Raw genomic sequence first — 23,877 nt, 5'->3', positions numbered from 1 at the left:
GAATCTTTCCTTGGAGACGTCATTAGGAACGGCCATCAGAAAACCTTATGAAGGTTTTCTGATGGCCTTCTCTGAACGGCCCCTGGCCTTTGTTTTTTCAGTCCTTGAGCCTTTTTTTTTTTTTTTTTTTTTCAGCATTCCATCCTCTTTGTCACTGTCAGAATGTGACACTAACTGTCATTTGCTTCCGGCTGCCCCTAGCAATTTTCTTCTTCCTGACTGTCTGCTTGGAACCTCTGAGCTGTTAGATTAGGGAACACTCTCAATGTCACCTGGCAGGAAGGGAGGGCCAGCATGCTCGCTTGTGCGAAGAAAATATATAAGCTTTACTGCATCGATGGGGACCTACCCATATGGACTGTTGGCTTAGGTGCATGTGTGTTTCCTCAAAGGCTGTGGCGAGGGGAGGCTCTCATTAGCCACTTCTCCATATGCAAGGGGTCACATCAGGCATTTTTTATGGTACCTACCCGGAAAGGCTCCATACAGACCTACTTCCTAGAATATGTGAGGGTTTGGCTCCTCTTCCTATTGCTCCGCCTCATTCTGCCCCCCCCCCCCCAGCCCCCACAGCAGCAGCAGCAGGAGACCAATGGTGGGGGTGGGGGGAGAAGACCCTGGAACTGCAGCTATGGCAGCACGGGAGCCCACTGCTGACAGTGTCTGGCCTCAAATTACACCATATCAGAGCTTGGGCATAAAATTAGCAGCAGTGTCCTGTGTATGAGGAGCCAGAGAAAATACTCGTATTCAGCAGAACCACAGGCAGGGACAGAAGAAAGGGAGAGGAGTCGGGGTGGGGGTGGGGGCAGAGCCAGCCCACCACAGACCTCGGCCCTTTCCTGGACAACCTCGTGCCCCTGTGGCAGGGGCCAGTGGCTGAGTCAGGGCCCCAGGAGGCTTCTTGGGGTGGAAGGGATGGGGGATAGGAAGGCAAGACCTTGAGATGCCTGGGAAGGTGAACTTGAGCGCTTGTCCCACGCAACACGCACGCACGCATGCGCACACACATGCACTGAAAATTTAGAACAAGATTTAGAAATTCCCATGTGTCTAGGCATTTTTCACGCAATTTTCTTGTGAATTCTTACTACAACCTCATTGGGTAAGCCTGTCTAACGGATGAGTAAAGAAAGGGTTCATCTGGTGGCTCAGCGGGTTAAGAACCCGGTTAGTATCCATGAGGATGGGGTTCGATCCCTGGACTTGCTCGACGGGTTAAGGATCTGGCATTGCTGTAAGCTGTGGTGTAGGTTGCAGATGCGGCTTGGAACCACTGTGGCTGTGGCTGTGGCGTAGGCCGGCAGCTGCAGCTCCCACTGGACCCCTCACCTGGGAACTTCCATATGCTGCAGGAGCAGCCCTTAAACAAACAAACACAAAAAACCAAAGAAGAAAATAAAAGAAAGGATCCAAAAGAATATATTAGCTTTGCCCGAGTTCAAGTGCTACAAACGTATTGATGCTTTTGCTCATTCTGTGCCCGCTTAGATGCCAGCATTTCAGTACATCCTCTCTGCAGCCACCATGGAAAACAGTACGGAGGGTTCTTAAAAGACGAAAAATAGAGCTACCATAGGATGCAGCCATACCACTCCTGGGCATATATTCAGAAAAGACAAAAACTCCAATTGGAAAAGATTTGTGCACCCCAGTGTCCACAGCAACACCGCGTTCAATGGCCAAGACACGGAGGCAACCTTCGAGTCCATCAGCAGGATGAAGAAGACGTACTTTTATGCACACGCACACACACGCACACACACACACACGATGGACTGTTACTCGGCCATGAAAAGAATGAAATAATGCCGTTTGCAGCACTTCGGATGGACCTAGAGACTCTCATACTAAGTGAAGTAAGTCCGACAGAGGAAGACAAATACCACATGGTTGTCACGTATATATGGTCATGAGTGTCACTTACACATGGAACCTGAAATATAAGAAACAGGAGCTTATTTACAAGACAGAAACAGACTCACAGACATAGGAAAAAAACTTACAGTGACCAAAGGAGGACGGGGTGGGGGTTAAATTACCAGCTTGGGATTAGCAAATACACACGACTGTATATAAACGAGGTAAACAACAAGATCCTATTTTGTAGCACTCAGAAGCATATTCAGGAGTTCCCGTCATGGCACAGTGGTTAACGAATCCGACTAGGAACCGTGAGGTTGCGGGTTCGATCCCTGCCCTTGCTCAGTGGGTTAAGGATCTGGCGTTGCTGTGAGCTGTAGTGTAGGTTGCAGACTTGGCTTGGATCCTATGTTGCTGTGGCTCTGGCATAGGCCAGTGGCTACAGCTTTGATTAGACCCCTAGCCTGGGAACCTCCATATCCCATGGGAGCGGCCCAAGAAATCACAAAAAGACAAAAAAAATAAAAATTAAAAATAAATAAAAGAAGAATATTCAATACCTTGTAGTAACCTGTCCTGGAAAAGAGTCTGGAAAGAATATATATATATGTATTCAAACATATATGTATAACTGAATCACTGCTGTACCCCAGAAACTAACACGACATTGCAAAATCAACTCTACTTCAATAAAAAAATAAACGAATGAATAAATAGATCCTCTCAAAATTACAATGTCTCTACTACACACATTGTATGTTCTTAAATGGACACAACATAAACACGCTCATATTTGTCTACACAGACGCATGTGTGTTTATAAACGTGTGTATATACAATATACGCTTTTAACCGTACACATAGGATAACACACACAATCCCATGCCAGTGCTGGATCACACTTCCTTGCTGAAATTGTTGTCACTTCTTGTCTTTTCTGACCAACTCCAGGCCAGCCTCTCCCTCATCCCCAGCTATAGCTAGGTGTTTGTACCTCTTGGAACTCACAGACACCTGCAATATCTGCCATACCTCTCCTGTTACTGCTCATTTAGTTGTTTCATTATCCAGACTGTGAGCCCTGAGACACCGGGGACTGGATTGGAGTCGTCGCTGGTATTATCTCTGGCTCTTCGGGTGTGGATGCTTCCACGTGTGGGATCTATAAGTTGTGTCTTTCTCATTAGAGGGGTTCTTTCCACCTTTGGTAATGCTGGTCTGTGAGCCTGCAGGGCAGTTTCGCTCTTGCCCTGCAGGCTGGTGAACACCAAATTATCATTATGATTTTGTCTTTTGTTTAGGGCTGCGCCATATGGAGGTTCCCAGGCTAGGGGTCAAATTGGAGCTATAGCTGCCAGCCTACACCACAGCCACAGCAATGCAAGACCCGAGTTGCCTCTGTGACCTACACCACAGCTCACAGCAATGCCAGATCCTTAACCCACTGAGCAAGATCAGGGCTCAAACCCCCATCCTCACGGATACCTGTTGGATTCGTTCCTGCTGAGCCGTGGCGGGAACTCCAAATTATTTTGCTATAATAATGCAGCTTGGGATTTCTATGTGGCGTGGGTAACTTAGATGTGGGCCTGACATCAGTGTGGGTTTCAGGCTTGACGCTCTGATCTGGTGTATGTATCTCTCATTCCACCCACGGCCTGGGAGAGTGTCCTGTAGTGACTCCAGGCTGTTAGCTGAGACATTCTGTTCCTTTAATCGGTTCTGACACTCAGCTTCACACTGGGAGCACAGAAATGACTTCCTGCCAACAGCAGGACCTATAGCCTGGACCTAGTCCCAAATTAGGCACTAACATCTCAGCTCTCCGAAATCCATCACTGGTTTTCCCACTGGGTGTGGAGCGCCTCTCGCTGGTGTAGGTTTCACTTCCCTTAGAATCCGAAAATGACTTGCTTGCTTTGAGCTGGGCTCTATATGTTGAAAGTACTTAAAAATATATTGTCCAGCAGTTTTTATATGCCTGGAGTAGGATGGGAAATTTTGAGCTGTGTTCACCCTGCCATGATTGCTTTTCTGTTTTCCAAATGCCTTGCTCAGCGCACAGTTGTTGCTCTCTCCAGTTTTCTCCTTTCTTGCTCTCTTCTCAGCCTTCTCCATCTCTGTCCCTGCCTCCCAAGACCTTGAGTCCATCAAGACCTTGATTTCGGAAGAGCCCTTGGCCCTGGCCTGGCTGGATGAAGCGAAGGAGAGCTTCAGTGGGTGAGGGCCACAGTGCTGGACCCAGAACCTCCTCCTTCCTGGGGACTCTGGCTCCACCCTCAACTCTTTTGGGGGCCGAAAGTCCCTTGGGGCAGCGGGGCAGAGCAGGGAGGAGGTTCAGAGGAAGGGGTTGGGGCTCCCCGTTGTCCTTCATTCTTGGAGCCAGACAGCCCTTGGGATCCTGAGAGTGGCTTCTGTCCCAGTCCCTTTGTCCGGGAAATGACAGAGAGACTGCAGTAGGAGGTTCCGGATCCAGGCTCCTTCAGTGTCCCAGGGCCCATTCTGTGATGCCAGAAGGCATGGCTTCTGCCTCATCTATAGCCTCTTCCTGCTGCCTTTCTACTTTGCATCTGCAATGCTTGCGTGAGTACGAATGTGAATGTGAGTGTGTGTGTGTGTGTGTGTGTGTGTGTGTGTGTGTGTGACCGGTTGGGGGTTCCTGGGTGTGACTGTGGACTTCTCTGGAGAGCTCTTTCCAGAATCTAATAGCCATACCAGTTAGAGGAGCCACAGAATTACCCACTAGAAGCATCGCATTCATGCCCAGAATCCCGGGTGAACACCTGCATCGTGCTAGACACCACGCTACCTGGGAAAACAGAGGTCAAAGATATAAATACACAAACAGGAGTTCCCTTGTGGCGCAGTGGAAATGACTCTGACTAGTATCCATGAGGATGTGGGTTCGGTCCCTGGCCTCACTCAGTGGGTCAAGGATCTGGCATTGCCATGAGCTGTCGTGTAGGTGGCAGACGTGACTCGGATCCTGCATTGCTGTGGCTGTGGTGTAGGCTGGCAGCTGTAGCTCTGACTCAACCCCTAGTCTGGGAACTTCCACATGCCATGGGTGCGACCCTAGAAAGCAAAAAACAAAATGAAACAAAAAAGCCATGTAAATACCCAAAGAAATATGAAATGACAATAGTTCAAATGCTCTGAAGCAAAAGTACAGGGATCTGGGAAAGAGTATCTTGGGGAGGTGAGGTGGTTAGGGTGAGGTTTCGCAGAAGTCCTCCCTAAAGAGAGGCCTTCCCAGCAGAGCCCTAAAGGGCGCAGGGAAGAGCATACAGCAGAGGAACAGCATGCACGAAGGCCCAGAGGGAAGACGTCTTCGAGCGTTCTAGAAATGGACTAGCGGCCACTGTGGGAGGGAAATGGCCCAGGGGAGGGGGCTGGGGAAGCCAGTAGGGCCTTCAGAGTTTCAGAGGCAGACAGGGCAAGACGTCTGGACTTTCCTCTAAGTGCAGGGTGAAGCCATTACAGAGTTTAAGCAGGGAGGGTGTGGTCATGATGTGACGAGAAGCTCACTCCTCTTGGCAGCCGTGTAGGCAGGACTGGCTGTGCCAGGCCTGTGTAGGCCCGGAGATCTCAGGATGAGGAAAGTGTGGCCCAGAGCTCCAGGCGAAGGGGAAAAAGAAGCACAGACCAACCTTCACTCTCAATACGATACAGGTGCCTGTGAGCACAAACTGTATTGGGGGGACCTGAGAGGCTTCTTGGAGGAGGGTGGCATCTGAGCTGGGCCTGAGGGATGGCAGGCAAGGTGGAGGCCGGCCCTCCAGGCTTAGAGAAGAGTTTGGGCCAAGTTGGTTCAGTGAATGTGAAGGGTCTCCTCAGGACTGTAAGTCCCACAGTGGCTGAGTCAGCTCTGGACTTGATCTCTGATGGGGGGGGGGGGTTGGGTCTCTGGGGTCCAGCTGAGGCCTGGCACCAAGAACTGGCATCGAGGAAGTCCCTGATGGTCCCAAATCAGAGGGCTCCTGCACACACATGTCAGAGGGTGTGTGCACTTCCCCATTTGGGGCACAGCTGGGAGGACCAGGAGGTGGGGAAGAGGAAGTGTGGGCCACAGCCCGTCCCCGACAGCCTGGAGGAGGAGTCTCTTCTTAAGTTGAGAGGTTTGGGGTGGGCCCCCCGCCCCCAAAGGCGGCTCCGGGGACACCTGGGACCACGGCTGAGACGTGTGGTGGCTGGAGGGAAGTGAGAGGTGGCCTCGGCCTGGGCCGGGCTGGGCGAGACCCTCCACCACCCACTCCCCTGGACCACTGATGGCCATGGCCGTGGCCCAGCAGCTGCGGGCTGAGAGGTGAGTGCGGGGGCGGTGCACCTCCGGGGGCCTCCTCGCTGTTCCCAGCAAGCCTTGGGGTACCGAGGCTGGCTTTCCTGTGTCCTCTGGTCAATGTCAAAGTTGAGAGGCCAGAATTGACTCGAAACCCAAATACTCAGAAATGCAGTCTCTTAGAACCGGTTTAAGGAAACTCTGACTCATGGCTCACCTCCCTGAGGCACAGATGAAGACACCGAGGCTCAGAGAAGGGGAGTGACTTTCCCAGGGTCATGCAGGAATAGGTGGCAGAGTCTGGGCAGGAACTCAGGTGTCCTGGGGCCCAGGCTGAGCCTTGCTGCTCCACGCTGTTCCGTGATGGCTTTTCATCTTCTGTTCAGACAGAATCCCGGAATTAGGCTCATTCTCGCTCTTTATCCAGGGCTTGGCTTAAATGTCACCGCCTCCAAGAAGCCTTCCCTGATAGCGCCCCCTGAACCCTTGCCCCCTTTCCTTGTCCTGTATAGTCCTTACATTATTGGCAGAATAGTCTATACTCACGCCTTTTTTTTTTCTTTCTCGCTGGCGCCCAGATTAGAAGCATGTACTGTAGGATATTTGTCTCTTTTGCTCACTGCGGTATCCCCAGGATTTGAATAAGGTTGGTGCAAAGACTAAGGGCTCAGTAAATGCTGCTGAATGAATGAATGAATGAATGAATGGATCTTAGAGCTGGAAAATGTCCTTAGGTCTTTTCAGTCCAACCCGTCGTTGTACGGATAAGAAAACCGAGCCCCAAGGAGAAGAAAGTATTTTTATTCAGCATCACATGGAGTGAGTGGCACTGCTGGGGTTGGGCGCACAGTCTTGCCAGGGCCTAGCCTTGTGTCTCAGGAAGCATTTTTGGAATGTTTCCTCAGTGACCGGGACTGTGCTCTGAGCTGCGGGGGGACCTGAGGACATGGGGGCTGACCCCTGCCCTCCTGGACTGGAATAGCAGGTGACATGAAAAAAGTGTGTGTCACAGTGTGGAGGTGACTCAGATGGTCATTGGAGATGGGTCAGGTTGGTCTGGGCCAAAGTGAGCGGCAGAGGGCCCGTGGTGGAGTCTGGGGCCAGAAGCAGAACCTGGCATGGAATTCTCGAAGGTCAAATGTCAGAAGGAAGGCTTACGTGTGTGTGGAGGGAGGGGCAGCAGAGGCAAAGGCTGGGAAGGCAGAGCAAGAATGGCTTTTGAGGAGTTCCCATCGTGGCTCAGTGGACTAGTATCCATGAGGACATGGGTTTGATCCCTGGCCTCACTCAGTGGGTCAAGGATCTGGCGTTGCTTGTGGCGTTGGAGCAGGCTGACGGCTGCAGCTCTGATTCAACCCCTAGTCTGGGAACCTCCATATGCTGCAGGTGTAGCCCTAAAAAAAAAAAAAAGAATGGCTCTCAAGAGCCACAGAGGAGGGTGCTGCTAGGGGCTAGGGGGCTGGGGTGAGGTTGTCCCATCCACTTCCACCCAACTCGGTGGACGCTGGACCCCGCACACACACCTGAACCTTCAGGAAACAGCTGCTGCTTGAGGCTGGGAGCACTTCCTCTTTCTCAAGGCACGTGGGTCAGAGGCAGGAGGCCCAGAGCCGGCCCACCAGCCTGTGTGTCCCCTGGCTCAGCACCCCCGCCTCCCCGCAGGCAGCCAGGCTCTCCCCATGCGGCCCACAGCACGGCCCACCCACTTGCTGGACTGCAGACTGAGGGAGCAGCCTTAGGTTGGGCTCCTACATTGTGCCAGAACTGTTCTGGGCGCTGGGGATGCCGCAGGGAACGGGGGTCCCGCTCTCGTGGGAATCCCTTGTAACTTCCTCCTTCTTGCCTGGCTGGGGCCTTTGCACTGGCCTCTCTCCCTTGCCCCCTGTCCTGAGGCCAACTCTTAATTGCTTCACCCACGGACCACCTGGCACCCCTTCTTCTGGGAAGCCCTCCCTGACCAGCCTCGGTCTGAGGGAGCCTTGCCCCTCTGTATACACAGCAGCCCCGCTTCTCTCTCTGATAAACGTTGCCCCACGTTCGAAGCGTCCACTTGCCAAACCCTCTTGCCCAACGCACAGCCGATTCCATGAGGGACTGTCAAGCGGCCGGGCTCCTGCTGGCGCTCAAAACATCAGAGGCTTTTTCTTCACCACATCTGTGACCATGGAGATTATACAATTGCCGGACGCCTCCACTCGACCACGAGACCCAGGAAAGCGGAGGCCACGTCCTCATGTTCTTAGAATAGTGTCTGAGCTACAGTAGGTGCTGTAGCAGCTGTAGTAGGGTGTGGGGTGTGGGGTTCTTATGATGTAATTACTGTCATTATTATCATTGCCATTTCAGATGGGGAGACCGAGGCTGGGAGGGGCCGGGATATATCTGACCTCGTGCAGCAGGCTGTTGGGAGCTTCAAAGCAGGGCCCGTGCAGCCGTGTTCAGGACTAGAATTCTGGAGCCATATTCTGGCTTCTCGACTTCTTTGGGCAAGTTTGTTAACCTCTCTGAGCCTCCGTTTCCTTGTCTGGAAAAAAACATGACACTCTCGGAAGGGCACCTGGTGCTGGGGCGCTCAGGAAGTCGTTAGCTGAAGTTAGCTATTATTGCCCAGCCCTCCCGAGTCCCCGCTCAGGGCCATTTCTAGCTCTCCGGTTCCTTCCTGCCCCATCCCCAGCCAGCTGCAGGTGAAATCCCCCTAAAATGCACAGTCTTGGGGGAGAAAGTGGAGGAGGAAGCTTCCCCCAAGGGTGTAACCCCGGAACCGTGTGTGGAAAGTGAGTGGCGAGGTTGCCAGAAGCCACCGAGTTGCTCTGGGAGCAATGGGGCTTTCCTCTCCCTGCCCGCTGCCACCCTGAGTCACCTCTCAGCCAGCCCTCCAGAGTCCTGACGTGGCCCAAGAGCCCTGGCAGCCCAGATCACATGGGGACTGGCAGGGCCTGGGACTGGGGGTGTAGCCTTTGAAATCGATATTACGGCCGGCGCTGAGGTTCAGATGTGGCAGGCCCCGCCCCCACTCCCACCCTGTTTCCCAGTTGCTGCAACAGTAAAGTCATGTTTGCTTTCCTTGTTTCCTCATCCGGCCACAAGCGGCTGGATTCCGCAACCCCTAAGCTGCGCCTTCCCCATCTCCTTGGTAGTTTCCCTTCCCGCATGTGTCCCTCTCAGCCCCCTCCTCTGCTCATTCTGATTGCTCTTCTTTGGGGGGGGGTCCTTAACTACCAGTCACAGGGCATATGGTTGGTTCTTACCCTCCCACGAGCTGAGCAACCCCCCCAATCCTTGCTGAACTCCAGAGACACACTGCTTTTGCTGGACTTCAGCCTGGGTACCCAAGAGGCCCCTCAAATTAGCATCCCCAAATGGAGTCCCTCAGCTGGGCTCCCCTCCCACCCATCCTGGTCAGAATATGGGTAACATGTGGGTGTCAGTCTTGACACTGCCCTTTCTTTCACCTCTGCATCCAAACAGTCCCCAAACCCTACTGGCCGTAACTCTAGAGTGACTCACAGATCAGTAATGTGTCTGTCAGAAATGCATAAGGCCGCAGACAGAAGAGGAACTGAGAGTGGCTGAAACAGGCGTTTATGCTTTCACATAACAAGAAGTCCAGAGGTCGGCCACAGCTGTTTTGCGGCTCTCTGACTTCAAGACCAGCATCCCAGAGTCCTGTGAGCCTTCTCATGATATGCCTCCTGGATGCAATATGGCTGCTGCAGGTCCGAAGTCACACCTGCTTTCCAGGGAGGCAGAAGGGAAAGGGGGAGGAGACCATGATGGCCTTGTCCATCCCTCTGGATCAGGAGAGCAAGCACAGTCCCAGAGGGTCTTACGGCAGAGTTCCTCTTATGAACTGGTCACGTGGCTGCTCCTAGCTGCACGGAAGGCTGGGAAACAGCAATGGGATAATTATGTTTGGCTCAGACCAATAGTGATCTGTCACCACGGGGCTGGACCTTGTCACCCTGAAAAGAATTGGAGCTTGATTAGCAAGAAGCAGCAGCTCACACGAAAATGGAACAGTGTCTGCCAAGGGCGATGTCCCTTGTGTCTGTCCTCTCCTGTCCCCGCTGTCTGGCCCGGGTCCGCATCAGCTCTCGGCTGGACCACTTCAGGGCCTCCCAATGGGGCCCTGTCCCTTCAGTCTCTGCCCTCCTGTTCCTCTCCACTCAGCTGCCCGAGTTGGTCTCCTTAAGCCAAGATCCTGTTGTGTTTTCACTCTCTTCTGAACACTTATGTGGATCCCTATTGCCTGTAAAATTCCTGAGCTCGGCACTGGAGACCCTCCTCAGCCTGGCCTCAGCCACCTATTCAGTCTCTGATCACAACAGACTCCAGCCAACACTAGACCTGGGCCTCAGACCCTTGGCACATTCTGTTCCCTCTGCCCGGAAGGCCCTTCCTCCATCCTACCTAATGGACTCCTATTTAGTCCATCTAGATCTGGCCCAAAGGTCACCTCCTCTGTGAGGGTTTCCCCGACCAGGGCGTAATGAGCCCTTCTCCCTGGGAGGCGTGTGTCAACTTCCTTTACACCTGTGACCCAGGGCCTAGAACAGGCTCTGGTATGTTAGGGGTGCCGGATGCCCTGTTTCCGGATGAATAAAACAGTTGCAAAGCGATTTGCTGGACTCTAATACGGCTGTTGATATGTGGCCCTGTCTCCAAATGCCTTGGATCTCAAGGTCAGGTCTGTAGCGGGATCTGGCACAGGTGGGTGTTGAAGGGGAAGTTGCAGATACATTGGTTCACTCGGCACGGGGTCTCATATCCAGGGGCCACCAAACACAGCAGAGGTGATACCAGGATTTGATTTCTCTTCTCCTCCTGCCTCCCTCAGCGACTTCGCCCAGCTTCCTGACGACATTGCCGTCTCAGCCAACATCGCGGACATCGAGGAGAAGAGAGGCTTCACCAGCCACTTTGTAAGAGAGACCCGTCAGCCTTCGCCTCTGACCTCTGAACCTTTACCCTCTGATCTCTGAGCCTCCAACGCTCTCATCTCTTCACTTCTATCCCAGTGGTTCTCAACAGGGCCATTGTGCCCACCAGGAGACGCTTGGCAGTAAATATCTTGAGACACATGATTTTTACGACTTGGGGTGGGGCGTCTAGTGCATGGGGTCCAGGATTGTTGCTTCACGCAGCACAATGGCAGTCCCCACGACAGAGAATTACCTGGCCCCAAATGTAATACCGACATCGAGAAATTCTGCCCTGTCTCTAGGGCCTCTGGACCTGCCCGCTTCTCCGGCCCTGGCCTTCGAGGCCCCGCCCCTGGCATTCGAGGCCCCGCCCCTGGCCTGCGAGGCCCCGCCCCCTGGCCTTGGTCCCACCCCCTGGCCTGCGAGGCCCCGCCCCCTGGCCTGCGAGGCCCCACCCTAGGCCTCTGTCCTCCTTAGGTTTTCGTCATCGAGGTGAAGACGAAAGGGGGGTGCAAGTACCTCATTTACCGTCGCTACCGCCAGTTCTACGCCTTGCAGAGCAAACTGGAGGAGCGCTTCGGGCCGGAGAGCAAGACCAGCCCCTTCACCTGCGTCCTGCCCACGCTCCCAGGTACGCGGCCACCGGCTGCCCCAGGACAGAGCCCCGTCCATCCGCCTCTTCTCCCAGCTCTGCCTACTGCTTGGTGCTTCTGTTTCAGCGCAAACCATTCCGTTTAGTGAAAACCGTTCCTTTAGTCCATGCCCCTCCTCCTGCCAGTCACCGGCTGCCACCTCTAGCTCTCCCGCCTCATAGCCCTTGACCTCCTGTGCTGCCATGACCTTGTCGGCCACCCTGCTTCAGCCATCCACCACGGAGGCTAGGTTTGGAGCGCATCAGCCGGAGCCTCTCCTGCAGACGGAATCCCTGCGTTTCCCCGAGTGAAACACAGACTCATCTTCCAGCCGCCCCCCGCCCCCGCACCGCCCCGCCCCTCTCACTCACCAGTCCCCCCCCCCCCCCGTGGCTCCCCCACTTCCCTGCTGAGATGCAGCAGGGGGCACACTCTGCTTTTGGACAGTCCCCTCACCCCTCGCCTCCTGGCCTCCTCCCCAGCTCAGTCCCATCGCGCCTTGGACAGGACCAAGCCTCGCGCTTCTCAAGGCCTTCCCAAGTGAGCCCAGCAGGAGAAAGCCCCACCAAAGCGGGGTGTGGGGCACATGGGGTGGACTTGGCTGTGCCCTCCACGCCCTGCAGGCTGCATGCAAAAGCTGTTCCCACGTCCTGACCTTCCTGTCTTCAAGCTCCAATCCCCACCTCCAGCTTGCTTTCCTCTCACCTCAGCAAATGCCCAGGGTTCCCTGCATCCAGCATCCAGCCCCACGGAGGATGCTGGCGGATGCTGTCTTCCAGGGCTCCCTGGATGCTGACTCCCAGGAGCTCTGAGGATGCCGTCTCCCAGGGGCTTGCTGGTCCCTTTGCCCTGCCCCGCCCCTGCCTCCTAGCGGCCAGGAAGAGGGGCCTCACCTGTTTACCTAACCTCTCCTCTCCTGGCCCTTTAGCCCGGCCACTCATCCCCTGTGTTCCCTGCAGACTCACCTTCTCCTTTATCTACTGACTCTCCATCAAGCTCCTCCACGGGCGGGCTCAGTTCTCTTCTTTCTCGAAACAAACATGTGTCTGCCTTTGAGAATAAGTCTTCACTCACTGTCTCACCTTCTTATCTCCCGTCCTCTATTCAGCCCACCTGCCTGGCTTCAGCTCTTCCCACTCCACTAAATTCCCCTCGGGATGGTGGCCCGTGACTGGTTAACTCTGATCCCTGGGCATGACTCAGGCTTCCCTCATCTTCCTTGACCCCCTTCTTCCTCTGGGATGCTCTCTCCAGACTTTCAAGGCACTAGTTATCTCTCATTTCCCTTCGCACCTCACCGCTGCTCCTCCAGCTCTTCCAGAATCTACCTCCCCAGCTGCTCCTTGGAAGGCGGCTTCTGCTATACCCTCACCCTCAGTTTTGTCTTCTCGTCCGGCCCCCTCCCCCCAGGCAATCTGATGCCGGCCTGTGACGTTAATTACCCTTTTTCTTGCTACTATTTCCCCAAAGTCTCTTTCGACCCTAGACCTCAGACACTACCCTCTGACCGCTGCCAGGCACCAGCCCAGTGTGTCTCAGGGGCAGCGGGCAGCGGGAGCCAGACCCATCTCACCTCACCTCCTGGGGGGCCCTCTGGGTGGGCGGTTCCCCTGGGGTTCCCCCCGCCCCCCGTTAGAGGACCTCTGTCTTTGGTCAACTGTCATCTCTTTCCCTTTCCACCAACACTCTGCCTTGCTTTTGAGGAGCAATTCACTCATCCACTCCACAAGAATGCATTGATCTGTGCCTCATTCTGCACTGCGGTTCTTAACTATGGTGGCATATTGGAAGTAACTTGAGGTTTAAAGAATCCTGGTGCCTGAATCTCACCCTCCATGATTCTGCTTTAATTGTTCTGGGGTGAGTCCTCCACGATGAGATTTTAAACGCTCCTTGGGTGACATGAACGTGCAGCCAGGGTCGAGGACCTCTGTTCCAGGTGATGAGACAACATCAAGATCCTGTTCTCTAAGAATCCTCTGTGTGTGTGTGTGTGTGTGTGTGTGTGTGTGTGTGTGTGTGTATAGGAGCAGGTAGTACATAAACAATTAAAACCAGAAAAGTAGCCGCTGGTGATAGTACACCAGGGAACGCATGGTGGATGGCGGGAAGATGGGAGAGGGGGGAGAATTCCTGGCCCGGGTGGGCAGCTCTGAGCCCAAAGACTCAAAGAATCTCAAATTAGATGTAAACTATTGCATTTGGAATGGATAAGCAATGAGATCCTACCGCAGAGCACAGGGAACTACATCTAATCACCCGAGATGGAAGATGATGGAGGAAGTGTGAGAAAAAGAATGTATATAAATATGTAACTGGGTCATTTTGCTGGACAGCAGAAATTGACAGAACATTGTAAATCCACTATAAAAAAAAAATCTCAAAGACCCACAGACTTAAAGACTCAAAGAATCTGGAGTTCCCGTAGTGGCGCAGTGGTTAACGAATCCGACTAGGAACCATGAGGTTGCGGGTTCCATCCCTGCCCTTGCTCAGTGGGTTAAAGATCCGGCGTTGCGGTGAGCTGTGGTGTAGGTCGCAGACGCGGCTCAGATCCCGCGTTGCTGTGGCTCTGGCGTAGGCTGGTGGCTATGGCTCCGATTAGGCCCTTAGCCTGGGAACCTCCATATGCCACGGGAGCGGCCCAAGAGATGGCAAAAAGACAAAAAATAAATAAATAAAAATAAATAAATAAATAATAATTAAAGAAAAAAAAAAAAAAAAGACTCAAAGAATCTGGCCCTTGGGCCAGATTCCCAGGACAGCTCTTTGCATTTCCTCAGCCAAAGTCTACGTGGGTGTGAAACAGGAGATTGCCGAGATGCGGATACCCGCCCTCAACGCCTACATGAAGGTAACAGTGGGGCCAGACCATGTAGCCCCTGGCTGGGTACAGGATGTGGTGGGTGGGAAGGAGTCAAGTACCATCCCTGGCATGACTTTGGGAACTGGGGCTGGTTCTCCCGCTTCGATAGCCCCCATCTTCAATCTTAAAGGCCAAGCCTTTGGAGAAAAACAGGACCTGTTCTTAGGGTTCCAGAGGGTGGGGCAGGAGCAATGGAGAAGGTTCAAGGAGCCACACTTGGAATAGATAAATCTAATGGCTGTGCCGAGTGTCCTGGTATAAAGGAGAAAGGTTCCAGTGCCTGCCCCGAGGTCCCCACTGTCCACTGGGAATACAGACGGGTGGATCGTGAAGCCACAAAAAGACCCAGCCTGTATAACGGGCATGGGAGACCAGGGCTCCGGCTTTCTCACATAGCACCTTTGCATGAACAGGGCCCAGGCTGGATTATAATTGTGTCCACTGGCCTTGGATGGATGTCCATGTGTATCCCCCAGCCTGTAAACTGTCTACATCTTTAGGAGATGAGGGCACAGAGGAAGGAGCGTCTTAAAGGCAGAGACCAGGCTGGTTAGGAAAGGCTTTCCACCAATTAGAACCGGGCAAGAAAGGTATAGTGTTCCTCGTGAGATAGTGAGCACCCTGTCACTAGAGGCATACAAATCATGGCTTGATGGGAACTGGGGAAGGAAGTCCTCTTCAGGGCCCAGAGGCATCCTCACAGACAGGGAGGCCTCCCCTTCCTCTTCAACTCTTACAAGAAAAGAGCACTAAACGAGGAATCTCCTTAGTCTTTGCTCTGACATGAGGTGAGTTAGGGCCATTTGTTCATCCTGTCTAGGTCTTGGTTTTCTCACCTATGAAATGGGGTGGTGCTCCTAATTCTCTGGTCTCGTGGGAGGGGAGTGATGCAGGGATCTACTGAGAAAAGGACAGGAAAGTGCTTGTAAACTATGAATCTGCTTCCAGAATGTGAGAAGGCATGATTCCTAGTGGAGTGAGGGGCTGGAGGAGTGCAGAGGAGCCAGGGGCGGGGAAGGATGTGGCCATCCTGCCCTCCTCAGTGGCTGCAGGAATCCTGAGCTCTGGGGAGAGTTGAGGCCGGGTGGGAAGGCCTCTGGGCTCCCGCGCTGGAGGTGTCTCCCCTCCAGGGGGCGCTGTGACAGCTGCTCCTTCCCGGTGGCTCCACTCTCCTTCAGTGGGGATGGAGAAAGAGGGAGGAGGGACCTTGGACTGGAGCTGGAGCTCTTCCTTCCACACCTGCGCTTAGCCATCAGCAGCCGGAAGGATCCCATTCTCTGCCTGTCAGTGCCTGAGTGGGCTCCTTGACGCCCAGAAGTCAATCAGTGCAGGAATCTCTGCTCTGGTAACCCCCACCCTGGGCTTGAAACATTCAGAGACGGGGAGCTCACTACCATTCTCTCCCGACCCAGGCTGCTCATCCACTGTTGGACAGCTATTAGAAAAGCTTGACTAGTCGGGATACTAGTCAGGTTCATTTCTGCTGAGCCACAATAGGAACTCCTCTCTGATCCTTGTTTTAAAATGAGGAAAATGGGAGTTTCCGTTGTGGCTCAGCGGCTAAGAATCTGACATAGTCTCCATGAGGATGCGGTTTCAATCCCCGGCCTCGATCAGTCGGTTAAAGATCCAGCGTTGCTGCAGATGTGGCTCAGACCCAGTGTTGCTGCTGCTGTGTCATAGACCAGCAGCTGCAACTCCAGCTCTGATTCGGTCACTAGCCTGGGAACTTCCACATGCTGCAGGTGTGGCCTTAAAAAGAAAAAGAATGGGAGTTCCCATCGTGGCGCAGTGGAAACGAGTCTCACTAGGAACCATGAGGTTGTGGGGTCCATCCCTGGTCTCGCTCAGTGGGTTGGGTATCCAGTGTTGCCGTGGGCTGTGGTGTGGGTCGCAGACATGGCTCGGATCTGGTGTTGCTGTGGCTGTGGCATAGGTCAGTGGCTACAGCTCTGATGGGACCCCTGGCCTGGGAACCTCCATATGCCATGGGTACAGCCCTAGACAGACGAAGGAAAAAAAAAAAAGGAATGAAAAATAAAATGAGAAAATTGAGGCACAGAGAGGTAGAGTCACGCACTCAGAGTCACAGAGCAGTTAGGTAGGTAGAATGGGCTGTGAATCCACATCTCTGTGGCTCTAGGATTGCGTTCTCACCCACTGTGCTGTGTCATAATAAAAGTAACAGCATCCATGATAACATCCAACTTGGATGGGGTCCCTGCTAGATGCCTGATGCGGTTTTTGAGGGTGGTACACGTGTTCGTTTATTTAATCCTCACACAATCTCACAAGGGAGATACTACCAGCCCCATTGTATTAATGAACCTGCAGAGGCCCGCTTGTCCAAGGTCACCCAGATGAGCAGCAGAGCTGGGATTCTATCCCGGGCACAGCCTGGCTCTGTCTGTGCCCTTAAACCCACCTCTGGACAGGCTCTCACCACCACCCATAGGACAGCCCTGTCTTTTCCAGCCTCTGCGCATCCAGTTTCCCCAGGATCGTGTGCCCAGCCCCTCCCCATCCTGCTGTCCCTGGGGGATTGGCTGAGGAGGTCTGGGTGCCTCTGGAGCTGCAGCACCCAACGCCAATCACAGTGCTCCTGGTGGACCTGGGCAGTGGGCAGCTTGGGGGGCTGACCCTGCTGGGTTTGGGGCACTCTACATCCTCACAGCCCCGGGGTCATTGCCTCGCGGTGAGTGTGTCCGGCCTCAGATCAAGAGTCCTGACCACCGCTTCTTAGGTCTGCCAGCCAGCCTGGGCACTTTCTAACTCTGAGCCTCAGGTTCCCCACCTGTGATAAAGCACCAGGAAGCCTTTTTTTTAGGCTGTAATACCACCGATTATTGTTAATGTGGTTTATTTGCAGGATCCCCTCCTTTGCTATGGCCTCATTTTGACCTGGGGGATGCGCTTTGGCGGCAGATCGCTCTAGATGCCCAGCTGTGTGACCCTAGACAGATCCCTTCACCTCCCTGACCCTAACTCCCAGGTTGCTGTGAGATAAATGAGGTCACGTGGTGTGGCACTCAGTGCAGCGCCTGGACAGTCTCCACCACGTCACGTCACCTGTCATCAGTGTCATTGTCGTGTCTGGAGGCCTTCGAGTCTTCTCCAAATGAACTGTTCTCAAGCAAGTTGGTCCCCTCTTAACCTTGAACCCAGGAGCAAATCTTATGACATGTTACCCTCAGCCTATTGAGATTTAAAAATATATGTCTTGTTTCTGGAATTCCCATTGTGGCTCAGTGGGTTAAGAACTCAACTAGTGTCCATAGGGATGTGGGTTCCATCCCTGGCCTCTCGCAGTGCGTTAAGGATCTGGCGTTGCCGTGAGCTGTGGTGTAGGTCGCAGGTGCAGCTCAGATCCCGCGTTGCTGTGGTTGTGGTGTCGGCCAGCAGCTGCAGCCCCAATTCGACCCCTAGCCTGGGAATTTCCATATGCCACGGGTGTGGCCCTAAAACAAAAAAGATAAAAATATATCTCGTTTCTGTTGTCAGGCAGGGGATGCATTAGTAGAGAAAGGGGGACCAGGGCGGGGGACGGGATGGAGCAGCTGGGCTGGGGTGTCGGGACCTTCCGCTGACCGTCCCCACGGGTCTGGCCTCTTGCCCAAATGCAGAACCTCCTCAGCCTGCCCATCTGTGTGCTGATGGATGAGGATGTCCGGATCTTCTTCTACCAGTCATCCTACGATGCGGAGCAGGTGCCCCAGGGGCTCCGCCGGCTCCGCCCGCGCACCCGGAAAGTGTAAGTGATCTGTCCCGCACTCCCACCGGCCAGAGCCCTGGGCCACTTGCTCCTGACCAGGTGCTGTGTCCCAGAGGCCCCTGCTGCAGAGGCACTTCTCCTTCCCAAAAGCAGGCAAGGAATAGAGGCGGGTCCTATCTCTGAGCACCCCAGGATGGTTTGGCTTGTTAGATGAGCTTGGAAAATCACGTGTAGAGCCTAGAGGGACAGAAAGTGGGTGTCTTTTGATCTGTGACAATGAGGACGGGGTTGGGCCATTGGCACCACAGCAGCCACAGGGGATGGCCCGGGGCCTCTGGGTGCCTGGAGAGAGTAGGGAGTGAGGAAGGAGTGGGGAGCCTTCCTGTCTGCCAACAGCCCCCCTTGCGTTGCCTGTGATGCCTTGTCCCTGGTTAGTTTGAGTTCCTTGGGGCCAGCGGTGGTTCCTGATGTTCCACCTGACCACCAGGGGACGCTGCTGTTCACTCCCTTGTTCCAAACAGCCCACTGCTCCCTCCAGCCCCTTCTAAGCAGGAAAAAAAAAAATCATCAAAAATCCAAGCCACTGAAACAAGTCTGGGTCTTACTGTGTAGCATAGGGCACTATATCTGCTCTCTTGGGATAGACCATGATGCAAGATGATACAAGAAAGGGAATGTATATATATGTATGGCCGGGCCACTTTGCTGTACAGCAGAAATTGCACAACACTGTAAATCAACTATACTTAAATAATAATAAAACCACCCCCTTTATATATAAGTTGGAACGCAAAGAAATAGGACTGGGCTTCCAAACGAGGCTGCTAAGAATTCCAGGACAGGGTGCCCGAGCCCTGCCCTCCCACCCATCGTCTCCCTCCTTCCTGCAGCCTGTATCTCTGAATGGCCTCTCCAGGCCTGGCCATCTCTCCTCTGCACCCAGGCAGGCGTGGCCCGAATTCCAGCTGTGCCCCACAGCAGCCCTGGGTCCTGGAGCAGAGCATGGCCCTTCTTGAAGTCCGTTTCCTCAGCTGAGAAATTAAGGGTTTGGTGTGGGGAGTGGTGTCGGCAAGCTCGGGCACGAAGCAACTGTCCGTCTGAGCCTCCGCTCCCTGGTTCCGTGGCGGGAGGATAAGTCCCTCCTCCAGGGGCAGGGCAGGGGCAGCGTGCTGGCCCAGAGGAGCGACCAGAGCTGCGTCTTTAATGCCTCTGTGCCCCCCTCCTTTCCTGCCCCCGCTGAGGGTCTCCTCTGGGCACAGAGCCAGGAGGGATGACATGACAAGCCCCTCTTCTCTCTCCTAGGAAGAGCGAGTCCCCACAAGGTGCCAGCCTTGACCGCATGGCAGCTCCACGAGCAGAGGTAGCCCCGCTGGGCCAGGCTCTCCCACCTCACCACTGGGCAGCAGCCTGGCTCCACCCTTCGGCCATGAGCATTTCCTGCTGGTGCCTGCCGTGTGCCTAGGATGGGCCTGGGTACCGGGGGCGGGGCTGGGGGTGGGGAGGAAGGGCCCTCAGCCTCAGCCTCAGATGCGTGAGGACCCCTGGCCCGCTGAGGTGGGGTGGGGGTGTGCAGTGAGCACCCAGGCAGAGGGACACCCACGGGTCTATGCAGCATTCACACAGCAAGGTCTCCTGGGTCATTCCGTCTGCCTCGGGGACTGAAGCTTTAGAGGTGACTCAGACCAGGCCCTGTCCTCAAGGGGTTCACAGCTCCCCGGGGAGGCACCTTTTGAAATGGGCATGTCCAAACCAGTGTGGTCAATGCCCTGGGGGTTATGGGGGCACGGGAGTCCCCCCCAGTGAGGCCTGGGGGAGGGGGAAGTTACCCAGTCCTAGGAATTTGGCTTCTTCCCTCTCATGCTCAGCCCACCAGGCCTGTAAGGAGCACCAGTTCTGGAGTCAGGGAGACCTGGGTTCTAAACCTGACTCCTTCACTAACAAGTAGCCTCAGACAAATCTCTCATCCTTCCTGAGCCTCGGTTTCCTCATCCGTTAATTGGATCACTGAAGTATGTACAGCCCTTTCATCGGAGCTCAGTGAGTATTTCCTTCCCGGCTCCTTACCCCACCCTTCTCCCCAGGCCCTGTTTGATTTCACTGGGAACAGCAAACTGGAGCTGAATTTCAAAGTCGGAGATGTGATCTTCCTTCTCAGTCGGATTAATAAAGACTGGTTGGAGGTAAGATTGGAGGTGAGGATGGAGGTGAGAATGGAAATGAGTTGGAGGGGAGTTGGAGGTCAGGGTGGAGGTGAGGATGGAAGTGAATTGGAGGTGAGGATGGAGATGAGTTGGAGATAAGGGTGGAGGTGAGGATGGAAGTGAGTTGGAGATAAGGGTGGAGGTGAGGATGGAAGTGAGTTGGAGGTGAGTTGGAGGTGAAGATGGAGATGAGGATGGAGGTGAATTGGAGATAAGGGTGGAGGTGAGGGTGGAGGTGAGGATGGAAGTGAGTTGGAGGTGAGTTGGAGGTGAGTTGGAGGTGAGGATGGAGGTGAGTGAGAGGTAAGGTTGGAGATAAGGATGAAGGTGAGTTGGAGGTGAGGATGGAGATGAGGATGGAGGTGAGTTGGAGATAAGGGTGGAGGTGAGGATGGAAGTGAGTTGGAGGTAAGGGTGGAGGTGAGGATGGAAGTGAGTTGGAGGTGAAGATGGAGGTGAGGTTGAAAGTAAGTTGGCGATGAGGTGGCTCCAAGTCTAGTGGGGGGATCAGAGAATGAGGAGGGGTCTGAGAAGGCCCCAGGGGAGAGATACTGTCCAAAGATAGTCCTGGAGATCTGGGCAGGTAGATGGGGGAAACCTGAGGTGTGACTGGAACAGAAGATTCTAGAGCTTACACTTGCCTTTGCTGCTGACCTCGACAAACATTGCTTTGGGCAAGTCGTTCAGCCTTCTGAGTCTAATCTCCCGGCGTGGAACAGGGTATCTCAGCCTGTTCACCGCTGACATTTGAGGCCAGGCAGTCCTCTGCTGGAGGGCTACCCGGCGCATTGCAAGATGTTTAGTGGCTTCCTTGGCATCCATCCACTCGATGCCAGTAGCACCCCTCCAGCTGCAACAATCCAGTATGCCCCCCAGACGTTAGGCCCAGGGGGCAGAGCGCCCGGCTGAGATGCGCCTCTGTAATCTGGGGTGCTGTTACTTATCACGCAGGCAGACATGAACTCGGGACTCTGGCGTCACATCCTAGCTCTGTTTTTAACGAGCTTTGCAACTCTGGGCCACTTGCTCAACCCCGTGGTTTCCTTTCCCGTAAATGGAGATGGCACTGGCCTGGCCAGTTTCTTCACAGGGTTCTGGGAAGGGTTAAAGGGGGTGCAGCTGTTCAGAGCCCAACCCAGGGACAGCCTGGCCCGAGCCAGGACCGCTGGGGGGCTTAAGTGAGACTCTGAAGCCAGGGCCTGTCTTGGCTGTGCTTTGTCCCTGCACGTGGCAAGCGAGGTCCATCCCGGGCCTCATCCCATGACTGGACATGGGGTGGGGGTGTCACCAGGTGGGAGGCCCTGGCCTGGTGCCAAGCTTTTGGATTAAGTCTTATTGTTATTAAAGATTCCCTTTTCTTGGAGTTCCCGTTGTGGCGCAGTGGTTAACGAATCCGACTAGGAACCATGAGGTTACGGGTTCGATCCCTGCCCTTGCTCAGTGGGTTAATGATCCGGCGTTGCCGTGAGCTGTGGTGTAGGTCGCAGATGCGGCTCCGATCCCGCATTGCTGTGGCTGTGGCTTAGGCCAGATGGATGCCTAGCCTGGGAACCTCCATATGCCGCGGGTGCGGCCCTAGAAAAGGCAAAAAGACACACACACACACACACACACACACAAATTCCCTTTTCTCAGGGCTTCTGGGGTAGGGGTGGGGAAGGAGGTTGAAGGGCAGGTCCTGAGGCAAGGCCAGTCCCCAGCGGTCCTGGGAACTTTGAGAGGATGGGAGGGTCCCTGGTGTCCAGGGGCTGGAGAGGAGTACAGGCTAACTATTGGTCTCACCCCTGGACATTTGTGATTTTACCCCAGTCCTGGAGATCTGTCTCAGCTACTCAACAGCTCCACAGTGGAGTGGTCTTGCTGGGTCATTGAGCAGAAACAGGAAATGTTTGTTGCCTTCTTGTTTTCTAGAAAGTTCTATGTGTCAGTATGCTGGCCATCTTCCGGCCTCAGACGGAGGGGAGGAGCCAGGATGCTATTTCAGCCTGTTTTGATGTCTGTAAAAGGGGACGGGAGCCATCTGTCTTCCATGGGGTTGGGATGATTTGAGAGAACATGTGACACCGCACAGGCAGTGGCTGGGTCTGGGCTTCAGGAGAGAAGCTGCTCTAGAGGAGGTGGTATCCGGGGATGAGTGAACAGAGGGGCAGGGCCCCTTCCCGCCCCACCCCCATTCTATTTTCCTCCTAAACACTTACCACCCTCTGACTCACCGTGAAGTTCACCCCTTCATCTGTGTGTCATAGTGGAAGCTCCAGGAGCGGGGAAAGGACTTTGATCCCTTCCCACCGGGTAGCTGGTGCTCAAGAAGTCTTTGAATAAATGACTGAGAGAGTGAATAAATGAATGAGGTGAAAGCAGTGTTCCAGATTCCAGGTCTTGATCTATTTCCAAACGGATGTCTTGGGGACGTTCCCATGTGGCCGCAGCGGGTTAAGGATCTGGAGGTGCCACACCTGCGGCCCAAAGGCCGCAACTGCGGTGCAGGTTCAGTCGGTGGCCTGGGGAACGTCGCCCTGGGCGCGGCCAAACAAACAAACAAAAAACAAACAAAAACCGGACATCCTGGGGTGAAGAGCTGGGTGACCACGCCCACTTCTCCTCCTCCCTCTGCAGAAGGGGACCCCGACCTCGTCTGATTTTCTCGGGGTTCTGAAGGGGCGGGGCCCCCAGGGATGGCCCTGCTGCTTCCCCTGGAGCCCACAGGGCAGTGTCGTGTTTCCCCCTCAGGGCACTCTCCGCGGAACCACGGGCATCTTCCCAGCGTCCTTTGTGAAGATCCTCAAGGACTTCCCGGAAGAGGAGGACCCCACCAACTGGCTGCGCTGCTGCTTCTATGAGGACTCCGTCAGCACCACCAAGTGTGTGGCCGCGGGGAGGGTGGGACCTGCCCCCCCCGCCCCACCTCCACATCATGGTCCAGGTTCCAAGACCCAACCAGAGGGCATGATCCCCCCACCCCCCCAAACACACACTGAAAAGCCTGCAGTGGCTCCCGCTGCCCTCCTGATAAACCACCATGTTGTCACAAGGTGTCAAGGGCCCAGGGGGGCCCCCCTGCCAGTCTCATCCCCATGTCTCCCCTCTGGCCTCCTCACCCCACCCTGTTGTCCCCTTAGGGACATCGCGGTGGAGGAAGACCTCACCAGCACCCCACTCTACAAGGACTTGCTGGAGCTTGTGAGGTGAGGGGCTGGGGTGGGAGGGCAGAGGGCATCAGGCCCCCTGGAGAAAAAGGCAGAGGGAGAAAGAGCGCATTCGGGGGCCATGGGTTTTGCATCTCTTTTGCCTTCCTGTTTTGCCCACAGCCCCGCCCTGCGGAGTGGGTATCAGGTCGCCCATGTGAGATGCATGAGGAGCTGGAAAGAGGAAAAGGGGGTTTACAGATTGTACGCCCAGATT

The 23,877-nt window shown here is 54.5% G+C and overlaps 1 protein-coding gene across 20 annotated transcripts in view; it reads left to right on the top strand.

Annotated features, from left to right (window-relative positions):
- Nucleotides 1–23,877, top strand: part of NCF4 (neutrophil cytosolic factor 4) — a 115,833-nt gene that overhangs the window by 90,350 nt on the left and 1,606 nt on the right. For 3 of the 20 annotated variants that reach the window (XM_084955422.1, XM_021091535.2, XM_084955423.1), the window contains 8 exons: nucleotides 10,980–11,064; nucleotides 11,542–11,695; nucleotides 14,480–14,550; nucleotides 18,186–18,313; nucleotides 19,577–19,634; nucleotides 20,356–20,454; nucleotides 23,206–23,336; nucleotides 23,595–23,660. In XM_084955422.1, coding sequence (XP_084811548.1) covers nucleotides 10,980–11,064; nucleotides 11,542–11,695; nucleotides 14,480–14,550; nucleotides 18,186–18,313; nucleotides 19,577–19,634; nucleotides 20,356–20,454; nucleotides 23,206–23,336; nucleotides 23,595–23,660 — 792 coding nt within the window. Of the gene's footprint in view, nucleotides 1–5,931; nucleotides 6,170–6,720; nucleotides 6,789–10,979; nucleotides 11,205–11,541; nucleotides 13,557–14,479; nucleotides 14,551–18,185; nucleotides 18,314–19,576; nucleotides 19,635–20,355; nucleotides 20,467–23,205; nucleotides 23,337–23,594; nucleotides 23,661–23,877 lie in introns of those variants that run through there. The other 17 variants (XM_084955421.1, XM_013997543.3, XM_084955426.1 and 14 more) reach the window with 16 other exon arrangements.

This window comes from Sus scrofa, chromosome 5 (genome assembly GCF_054392235.1).
Source record: "Sus scrofa isolate SSC_HxYL_T2T_F1_AM1 chromosome 5, Sscrofa_HxYL_maternal_Yorkshire_Landrace_v2.0, whole genome shotgun sequence".
NCBI classification, from domain to species: domain Eukaryota; kingdom Metazoa; phylum Chordata; class Mammalia; order Artiodactyla; family Suidae; genus Sus; species Sus scrofa.
Note: the sequence above shows the minus strand (reverse complement) of the source record. Positions and strands in the feature narration are given on the sequence as shown.